The 10,933-nt window shown below is 36.3% G+C and overlaps 1 protein-coding gene across 12 annotated transcripts in view; it reads left to right on the top strand.

Moving 5' to 3' along the window:
* The first annotated feature begins 5,842 nt into the window (after positions 1 to 5,842).
* Positions 5,843 to 10,933, top strand: part of CCDC181 (coiled-coil domain containing 181) — a 33,895-nt gene continuing 28,804 nt past the window's right edge. For 3 of the 12 annotated variants that reach the window (XM_077955029.1, XM_028835919.2, XM_015124708.3), the window contains exons 1-2: positions 5,843 to 6,028; positions 8,368 to 8,487. In XM_077955029.1, the coding sequence (XP_077811155.1) occupies positions 8,371 to 8,487 (117 nt within the window). In that variant the 5' untranslated portion in view covers positions 5,843 to 6,028; positions 8,368 to 8,370. Of the gene's footprint in view, positions 7,594 to 8,347; positions 8,488 to 10,933 lie in introns of all 12 variants that reach the window. The other 9 variants (XM_077954965.1, XM_077954782.1, XM_015124704.3 and 6 more) reach the window with 5 other exon arrangements.

The following is a 10,933-nucleotide window of genomic DNA, read 5'->3' as shown; positions in this document are numbered from 1 at the left end:
TGGCTGCCTTTTATTTCTTTTTCTTGCCTAATTGCTCTGGCTTGTACTTCCAGTACTATGTTTAATAGCAGTAGTGAAAGCCAGCATCCTCACCTTATACCTGATCTTAGATGAAAAGCTTTCAGTCTTTCAGAATTGAGCATGATGTTTGGTGTGGGTTTTTCATATATGGCTTTTATTAAGTTGAGGCAGTCTCTTTCTATTCCAAGTTTTTTTTTTTTTTAATCATGAAAGAGTGCTGAATTTAATGCTTTTTCTGCATCAATTAAAATGATCATTCAGTTTTTCTCCTTCCTTCTGTTAATGTGGCATATTGCATTGATTTTTGTAAGTTAAACCATCCTTATATTCTAGGAATAAATCCCTTTTGGCCATGGTGCAGTATCTTTATAATATACTGCTGAAATTGGGTATTCTGTAGAGGATTTTTACAAATCCTTTGTGTGTGATGAGTTGCTTCTTTCTTGTCTTTTGACAGTTTGATGGATAATATGCTTCATTGGAGGTTTGTTTGAATTAATCCTACTTGGAGTTCATTGAGCTTCTGTGATGATCATATTCATATCCTTTATTAAACTTGGGAAGTTTTCAGCCATTGTTTCTTCAAATTGTCACACTACTTCTTTCTCTTTTCTCAAGGACTCCCACAATGCATACTGTGGTCCATCTGATGGTGTTCTACAGGTCCCCTAGGCTCTGTTCACTTTTAACTTTTTAATTTTTTGTTTCTCAGATACAACAATTTCAATTGTCTTATCTTTAAGTTCACTTATTCTTTCTTCTGCCTGCCCAAATCTGCTTTTGAATCCCAATAGTAAGATTTTCATTTCAGTTGTACTTTTCAGCTCTAGAATTTCTTTGATTTCTTTTTTAGTTTTCTATTTATTGATATTTCCATTTTGTTTGTATATTATTTTCTTCACTTTCTCCACATCTTTCTTTAGTTATTTGAGCATCTTTACGATTTAAGGTCTTCTCAGGTTTTTTTTTTCTGAGTTTACGCCTTTCTCTGGGTGTTCAATTTGACTTTATACTTTTCTCTGTAAATGTAGTTGCTTTTTAATGTCTTAGTCTTTAATGTTTGTCTTCCAAAAGGAAGAAAACAAGGAAAATTTCCTGGAAGTTGCTTCAGCTGGAGGAGTAAAAGCTTACAATGGTGGGGGAAGGTGCAACAACAATGGCTGCTACCTCTGTGTTTGCATCTCCTTGATCAGAAGCAGCAATCAATTATCAGAATATAGACCCTCATCAATAGGAGGACAGGGTCCTTATGCTCACTGATTCTCATAAGCTATGTGCAAGCTGCTCCTGCAAGTAATGCAGACTGCCTGCTAGGGAGCTGGGGTTTTGGGTTGGGTAGATGATACTGAACTAAGAGCTGAAATTCACCAAAATAAACTTCAGTTTTCTGCCCAAGCCTTCCCTTGAAAGTTGTAAGCCTTTAATAGACTCCACAGTTCCAACATAGTTACAAGAGATAGGTTTTGACAGTGCAATTGTTTTCCTAGGTGGGAAGATAGAATCTTGGTGCTTCCTATTCCACCATCTTTTTAGAATCCTCCAGCAGTACTTCATTTACTTTTATTGCATAATAATATTCCATTGTATAGGTATATAACATTTATCCATCCATCATTTGATGGACATTTGAGTCACTTCCACTTTTGGCTACCAATCATGCTCCTATATCCCAATCAGGCAAGAGAAAGAAATAAAGGGCATCCACACTGGTAAAGATGAAATCAATCAAACTGTTGCTGTTTGCTAGTGATATAATCGTATAGTAGAAAACCATCCAAAAAGATTCTAGAACTGATAAATGAATTCAGTAAAGCTTCAGGATATAAAATCAATGTACACAAATCAGTAGTGAGGCAGGAGAATAGGGTCTGGAGGCAGGGAATCTAAGGCCATTTCACACTGACTTCCTAGAATGCAATTGAAAGGAAAACCCTAACTTGCCATGCCTAAGTAAAAAAAGGACCAGACGCTACTCTCTTTGCAAATCCCCATTTCTGCAGATGGGAAATTGAAAGTACCCCTGACTAGTTGCAAAGAGCATAGGTGTAACGTTTGCATAGGAGTGTAACTTTGTAACTTCACTTCAGCCTCTGATTGGTTGCTTTCCACAACCAATCAGACTGATTGCAGGCCACCACTTCATTTACATGGGGTGAACACCAAGTGGTCAATGGGAAACCTCTAGGGGGTTTTTGAACCCGAGAAGATTCTGTATCTGGAGCCCTTGAGCCACTGCGCATGCCCGCTCCCACACTGTGGAGTGTACTTTCATTTTCAATAAAAATCTCTGCTTTTGTTGCTTCATTCTTTCCTTGCTTTATTTGTGCATTTTGCCCAATTCTTTGTCCAAAATGCCAAGAACATGGACATCTTCCACTGGTAACAGTAGCACTGCTATACACCAAGAGCGACCAAGAAGAGAATCAAATCAAGAACTCAACCCCACTTACAATAGCTGCAAAAAATAAAATACTTAGGAATATACCTAACCAAGGAGGTGAAAGATCTCTACAAGGAAAACTAAAAAACACTAATGAAAGAAATCACAGATGACACAAACAAATGGAAACAAATTCCATGCTCATGGATGGGTAGAATCACTATTGTGAAAATGACTGTACTGCCAAAAGCAATCTACAAACTCAATGCAATTCCCACCAAAATACCATTATCATTCTTCACAGAACTAGAAAAAACAACCCGAAAATTCATATAAAACCAAAAAGGAGCCTGCAGAGTCAAAGGAAAACCAAGAAGAACAAATCTGGGCATTACATTACCTGACTTCAAACTATACTACAAGGCTATAGTCACTAAAACATCATGGTACTGGCATAAAAATAGGCACATAGACTAATGAAACAGAATAGAGCCCAAAAATGAAGCCAACTGATCTTCAACAAATCACACAAAAATATAAAGTGAGGAAAGGACACCCTATTCAACAAATGGTGCTGGGATAATTGGCAAGCCACATGTAAAAAAATCAAACTGGATCCTCATCTCTCACCATATACAAAAATCAACTCAAGATGGATCAAAGACTTAAATATAAGACTTGAAACCATAAAAATTATAGAAGATAACATTGGAAAAACCCTTCTAGACATTGGCTTTGGCAAAGACTTCATTACCAAAAATCTAAAAGCAAATGCAGCAAAAACAAAGGTAGGTAGAGGGGACTTAACTAAACTAAAAAGCTTCTGCATAGCAAAATAAATAATTAGCAGAGTAAACAGACAACCCACAGAGTGGGAGAAAATCTTCACAAACTGCATCTAAGGACTAATATCTAGTCTTCAAGGAACTCAAACAAATCAGCAAGGAATAAACAAATAATCTCATCAAAAAGTGGGCTAAGGACATGAATAGACAATTCTCAAAAGATATTCAAATGGCCAATTAAGATATGAAAAAATGCTCAACATCACTAATGATCAGGGAAATGCAAATCAAAATCTCAATACTATACCACCTTACTCCTACCAGAATGGTCATAAGCAAAAAAAAAAAAAAAAAAAAAAAGCAGATGTTGGCATGGATGTGGTGAACAGGGAACACTTTTATACTGGTAGTGGGAATGTAAACTAGTACAATCACTATGGAAAACAGTGTGGAGGTTCTTTTTGTTGTTGTTGTTGTTGTTGAGACGGAGTCTCGCTTTGTCGCCCAGGCTGGAGTGCAGTGGCCGGATCTCAGCTCACTGGAAGCTCCGCCTCCCAGGTTTACGCTATTCTCCTGCCTCAGCCTCCCGAGTAGCTGGGACTACAAGCGCCCGCCACCTCGCCTGGCTTTTTTTTTTTTTTTTTTTTTTTTTTTTTTTGTATTTTTTAGTAGAGATGGTGTTTCACCGGGTTAGCCAGGATGGTCTCGATCTGCTGACCTCGTGATCCGCCCGTCTCGGCCTCCCAAAGTGCTGGGATTACAGGCTTGAGCCACGGCGCCCGGCCGGAGATTCTTTAAAGAACTAAAAGTAGATCTACCATTTGATGCAGCAATCCCACTACTGGGTATCTACCCAGAGGAAAAGAAGTCATTATGTGAAAAAGACACTTGCACACACATTTATTGCAGTACAATTCGCAATTGCAAAAATAAAGAACCAAACCAAATGCCCATCAATCAACAAGTGGATAAAGAAAATGTGGTACACATATATACCCTGGAATACTACTCAGTCATACAAAGGAATGAAATTATGGCATTGTAGCTACCTGGATGGAAATGGAGGTTAATTCATCACTGTTCTAAGTGAAATAACTCAGGAACGGAAAACCAAACATCGTATGTTCTCACTTATAAGAGGGAGCTAAGCTATGAGGATGCAAAGGCACAAGGATGATACAGTGGACTTTGGGGATTTGGGAGAAAGGGTGGGAGCAGGGTGAGGGATAAAAAAACTACATATTGGTTAGGAGGCTGAGGTGGGCGGACTGCCTGAGCTCAGTTGTTGGAAACCAGCTTGGGCAACATGGTGAAACCCCGTCTCTACTAAAAGTACAAAAAGTTAGCCAAGCGTGGTGGTGTGCCTGTAGTTCCAGCTACTCTGGGGGCTAAGGCACGAGAATCGCTGGAACCCGGGAGACGGAGGTTGAAGTGAGCCAAGATTGTGCCACTTCACTCCAGTGGCGAGACTCTGTCTCAAAACAAAACAAAAAAAGACTACATATTGGGTACAGTGTACACTGCTCAGGTGATGGGTGCACCAAAATCTCAGAAATCACCACTAAAGGACTTATCCATGTAACCAAACACCACCTGTACCCCCAAAACCTACTGAAACTTAAAAAAAAATTGCCGCTAGTACCCATTATTTGAAAAATACAAATTTAGGGGGATGGCCAGAGGAAAAAGCTATTAACCCAGGAGTTCTGAAACCCAGGGTCTACTTCCAGCTTTGGTAAGTAACTCTACAACTCTACATCCATTAAAGGAGATTTGACTAAAATTCCTTCAACCTTTAACAGTGAATAACCTTTTTTGGGGGTTCTTTTTTCAAGTGCTGAAGCAGTAGAAACATTAGGTCATTACAACTACACCACATCTAGGAAGTGCACTCAATGTTACAGTTCATTTTAACCTTCCATTTTAAAAAACCTTAAGTCTGTAACTTGAACAATATCTAAAAATTTAATTTTACATTGCCTCTCTTGGAGAAAAGGTGCTCTCCATCATATCAAGTGATAGAAATCCTAATAATAAACAATTTAAAAATAATCTGAACACACTGCATTGTACTGAGGAAATATTTTTACTTCTCCCAGTTCTTATTTGTTTCTGGCTGGGAATGGATAGTTGTTAAAATCTTCTCAACTTTCACCACAATCTAAAATTCATCTTGCTTTGCCTTTATACATAAAGATAAGCGGAATTTGAGAAAATTCTAGTTGACCATTTTTACGTGCCTCAAAGCTGGAACAAAAATCCTATTGTCTTTGGCAACTCTCTTGGGTACAGTTTTGGTTTTGATTCGGAAAAAAAGCTGAGGGTCAAAAATATGGTAACTAATTAGCAATTTGCTTATCTACTAATGAAAACTAAAAACGACTTTTTTACGTTAACTGCGAAGCACATAACATATAGAAATATAGTTTTAGAAGTTGTCCTAAGGAATTCTAAATCTGACGAGAGATAGCTACAAGAGGGAAATTTCACAACCAACACAGAGGCACTTCGCGAGTCTCCAATAACGTTAGTGATGCGTGGATTCCTTGGTCGTCCCCTTAGAAACCTCAGCTTGACCGGACTTTTGCAAGCACCGGGATGGGTGCCGGGAGGGGTAGGTATTCTGGGGATATCGCGTGCGCCTGCGCGGGTTTTTGTCGCTCTCGTAGAGAGGCCCGGATGGAGGACGCAGAGGCACGCTGTTGCCATGGCAGTGTGGTCCTGGCTGCAGCGGAGGCGGGTGACGGGGTCTCCTTTGCCCCAATGTGAAGAGCTTAGAAAGAGGAGGAGAGGAGAACTCCCCTGGCCATCTCTGTGACCCCAGCCGCCGCGTTTTACACAGGCAGGAGGGATATAGAGGGAGAGAAGGGAAGGACGATGCGGAGATATTAATGGTGGGATAGAGGGTAAAGGTATAAACGTCTGGTAGAGCTGGGAGGGAAGGTAGGTCGTGAGGGAAGAAGCTTTCTGGTGGCGTCTTATCCTCTGGAGTCCGAGGTCCACCGAGTCTGGCATTGGTGGGGAAGTCTGGTAACACCTTGCTTCTCTACGTATGAAGGAAACTCTCTCAGGGTAGCTTAGACTAAGTTTTTGTCATATTCTTTCCCCTCTCAAAGTTCTTGAACGTGGAAAGTAATTATTTTGTCCCTGGGAGAAAAAGTCACTACCGAAATTGTAGCTTCCATTAAGAGGCAATGATACTCATTTCGTTGGTGGTACCTTGGGATCCTGAATACAGATTAAAATTATAAAATATTTGTCATTATACTTTGTGACAGGTTATGATTTTTTAAAAACTTATAGGATCACAGTCTTGGCAGGATACACAGGAATAATGGGCCAGATGGTTTCATGATGTTATGGATTAGTTTTTGCTTAAGTACTTATTTTATATTAAAAGGCATTCTCTTTGACATGCTTTCAGTTCTTAGATTTTTAAGCAAGCATATGTTTAAAACGCCGTAAGACGGGACTCCATTATTTAGATTAAACTATTTTTGAATATCCTGAATTCTGGAAGAAAGTTATCAAAATTATGTATACATATGGACTTGGTTTAAGACTCCTACTGAAAGATCAGCAGTTCACCTATCCACATGGGATTTACCAGACAGGGAGGAAGGAACTGATTTCCTTCTCTTTCTACGGTTCCCTATTAAGAGGGTAGAGTTGGTTTAAGCCACTTACCTAAATTTTTACTGATGATAAATGTTGAAATTTAAATGTGTGAAACTCACAAGCATAAAGTAGGAAGTGTTAAGTGATTTTGTTTGTGTAAGATGTATTTTTGTTCTAGCTTGTTGACTGTGTACCATATGGCTAGTACCCTGGAGATGAAGATTAGAAGAATTGAAGGGGTTTGAATATCCTGTGACGCATTTGAAAAAGGCTTAAGGGATTTGATAACCAGAGTTTGTAATTTATGTTCTTTGTTTACTTGAGAACCAGTCATGGGTGTTTTTTTTTTCTTCTAAAGTTACAGGAAAAGAATCGCACTTCAGATTTGATGCGACTTAATTTACTTCTCAGAGTTACCTTAACTATGACCTTTTTTTTTCTTTGAATTATGGCATAATAGTATGACTTAAAGATCCCTAACCTGTTAAGTTTTTGATTACTGTGTTTTTAATTTATTATACAGATCTTATGTTTTCATTTTAAAATTTAGTTTTCTTGTGGGTGGGATTCTCTGTAAACAATAAAACATATCTACTAAAGTCTTCAGGCAACCATTTATTTATGAGTTCAGAACTGTGTTTATCATAAAATAAGGGAAAGCACTGAAGAGTTCCAAAGATATATATTTATGTAACTCAAACATCTTAAAATAATAAATTTCAAGATCCCTGCTCTGAAAGGAAAACTGATTATTCCAAGGCATTGTGACTGAAAAGTGCTATTTTTACTGTAAGTATTTTGGATTACAGTGAGTTTTAGTTTATTCTGTGTCATTCATAGTGCCCTTGCTTTTAATTGGTGGGTAGTTAGACTTAACAGCTTAAGCAATTTAGCTTGTCTTGCAGTTAGGAAGTGAAACTCACTCTGAAGTGTTGATTTGGTTTCTCCAGATCACTTCAAAATTTGTGCTCAACCTGATTTAGAAATTATTGAAGGGCTTACTTTTGAGTCCTTTAGCAAATCTGCTTTGTATTTTTAGTTTAAAATAAATAAATATCGGGAAGGAATTATAGTCCAATGAATAGTTTAGAAAAAAATAATAATTATACAGTTGAACAGTAACAGTTATTTTCAATAATAATTAAGTTGAATAATTAACCATTATTACTCAGTAATCACTTAGTCTGGCCAAAGGTTTGGGGAGAACAAAGCGAAGCTAATGACTAAAACAGCTTGTGGATTATTTATTAATTCAGCATACCTAAAGTGTACTGAAAATTTATCTTGAGAGGGAAAAGGAACCAACATCAATAATTATTTGGGAAATCGGGGGAAGGTGGGAGAGTTTTTAGCAATGTTTACCTATGGAAATGTCTTGCCATTGCAAATCTCTCTTTTTTGGTGTATTCAAGTGCATGTTCATTTTGAACATTCCATTTTGTGTTTCTCTGTGTTACTTAGCTTACCTATAGCATTAATCTCCATATGCCATTCCTCCTCTAGAGTGGGCATAACATATACCTTATCTTTTGAAATCTTATAGCATATTTCCTTCACAAACAGAAAATGAATGAAATTAAAGATACTGATTCAAAAAAAAGTGAAGAATACGAAGATGACTTTGAAAAGGACTTGGAGTGGTTAATTAATGAAAATGAAAAAAGTGATGCCAGCATAATAGAGGTATATGTTGCCAACAGCATTCATAATAATTATATTACAAAGTGCTTTGCAATTCTTTAAGGTTTTCACATTATTGTCTCATCTAAACATCACAAAATTTCTTTGATCTACATCGGGTAAATTACTATTATCCTCATCTTAAAGATAAGAAAAATGAGGCATAGGTTGCTTAAATGTTGTATCCTAAGGCATAGGCAGATGATTTATTGTTTCATTTTCTAATTCAGCAAGTATTAGTGAGAGAACAGTTATTACACTAGCATTTAATAAAACTAAAACGACCATTATAAAATTATAATTTAAATAATATAAATAAATAGTAAAATCATGATTTATTGCATTGAAAGTAAAAAATACAGTTAATTCCTACTTTTTGTGAACTTGGGTAAAAGCATGGGGTTATGCTATTAAAATAAATGAAAAATAAAGCAAATCCTCTAAACACATGACCTTTTCGCTAATATTTAAAACTTTAAGACTGAATTAGGTCTTCTTGGCAGTGAATATAGAGAAAAAAGTAAAGGGTCAAAGTCTGAGTCACAGGAATACTTCTAGGAAAAGTGGATCCATTAAGCATGGTCATATACTATTTATCAGAGATGTAAAAAGGAACTCCAGGAAAATTAACCAGTTCCTGCATCAAGATAGGTTATTTCTTTCTCTTTACATATGTATAATGTGTATATGTATTTCTATGAAACATATATATGTATATATGCATATGTATGTGTTTATATATATGTGTATATGTAAGTTAGTATCAATAAGTAGGACAAGGAATAGCACTGGGATATAAATAGGTGACTTCAGAGGGATAATGATCAGAGTTATTATAGCAGAAGCCAGTTTTAAAGGTGTTAAGGAAAAGACTGTGAGGAAATGCAGGTTTTATATTACAGATTTCTTAGTTCCATTTTGCTTTGAATATAATAGAAAAGACAAATGGGATACACAATATTTGAAGATGGAAACAGAGTCAAAAGTAAAGATTTTTCTAAGATGGCTTTTAAATGGGAGTTTTATGCATCCTAACAGAAAAATAAGCAGAATGAGTAGAGGCAGATACCCAGAATGGTAAGGTTGAACCAGTTTCTCAAGACTGGAAGGGTGTGAGATCAAAAGCACAGTGTGATAGAATTAGAGAGGTAATAGGAATGATTTATTGTTTCATTTTCTAATTCAGCAAGTATTAATGATCACCTATCATATATCAGAGGCTGTTCTAGGTGCTAGGGATATATATAGCTAGGATAAAATAAAAGTGCTGTTATGAATCTTACACATTCCAGTGGATGATTGTAATAACCTCTTCTTTTGAAGCTTTTGAGAAAAGGGTATGACTGAGCTAGAGACACGTAAGAGGGTCGGGGAAGATTTATTTTAAAAAGTGGGTTTTCAAACAAAAGAAATAAAAGCCAAAGGAGAGTTTAGAAACAGACTATAAGAATGAACCAGAGATCTGCCATCCTCATGATACTGGAAAAATAAAAAAATGAACTAGAGAAGGCTACAATGAACAATTGTGATACAGAGATCTTAGTTAAATCACAGTTAATTGGCAGTCATTTTAATGGGCTAGGTTTATTTGCTTGTTGGACATCTGACTATCAGACAAGATGACCTTCACTGCCGCACAGGATGACCTATGAGCAAGGGAAGGAGGAAAGTGATTTTAAGGGGTTGAAGAGAGCAGCATGTAGTAACTCCCATAGGACTGCTTTAGGAGGGAGAGAACTTTGACAAAGAGAAAAAAATGTATATATAATATTTATATTATATACCTTTATATATTATATCTATTATATATTTATGTATATTTATATTATATACATTTATATACTATATATTTATATATATATAAGCTTTTAGTTAGATATAGCAGAAGTGGAGTGGAGTTTTTTGCTGCACTGATACTGGTTTATGGTTCATGTGGAATTAATTATTTTTAATGTAATGCCAAGTTATCTGATGGTGGTTAGCATGGATTACTGGAATTTCTGAGTATAGTTGAAGAAGGAAAATCTGATCTAAAGGTAAAAATTGACCTGGAATGTAGATAGGTCCTGCAGATTATAATGACAATAATAGTCTGAAAAGATTAAAAGAACCTCAAGTGATTAGGACTTGACCAAATAATTCGTCCTTGAAATGGTCTGGGGAGAAAGATGTTTGATTGAAGAATGCAGATATTACAAGGAGGAAACATTTTTGAAAATTGTTTTTCTGAAAATGTAAAGAGAGGAAAATTTTATAGGGAAAGGAATGCTAATATTGTTATTTGTAGTTAGATACATTAGCATAAAAATGTTTAAAAATCAACATCAAATTCAAATTTAAAGTTGAATTTTTCCTGCATTGCTGTCACATGTATTTCCCTTGAATACTCATAAGTATGAATTAGAATGTTATGAGCAAATTATGAGCAATAAACACTTAAATTTTCCCA

This window comes from Macaca mulatta, chromosome 1, assembly GCF_049350105.2.
Source record: "Macaca mulatta isolate MMU2019108-1 chromosome 1, T2T-MMU8v2.0, whole genome shotgun sequence".
In the NCBI taxonomy this organism is placed as follows: domain Eukaryota; kingdom Metazoa; phylum Chordata; class Mammalia; order Primates; family Cercopithecidae; genus Macaca; species Macaca mulatta.
The sequence above is the reverse complement of the archived record's forward strand: the minus strand, read 5'-3'. Positions and strand labels throughout refer to the sequence as shown.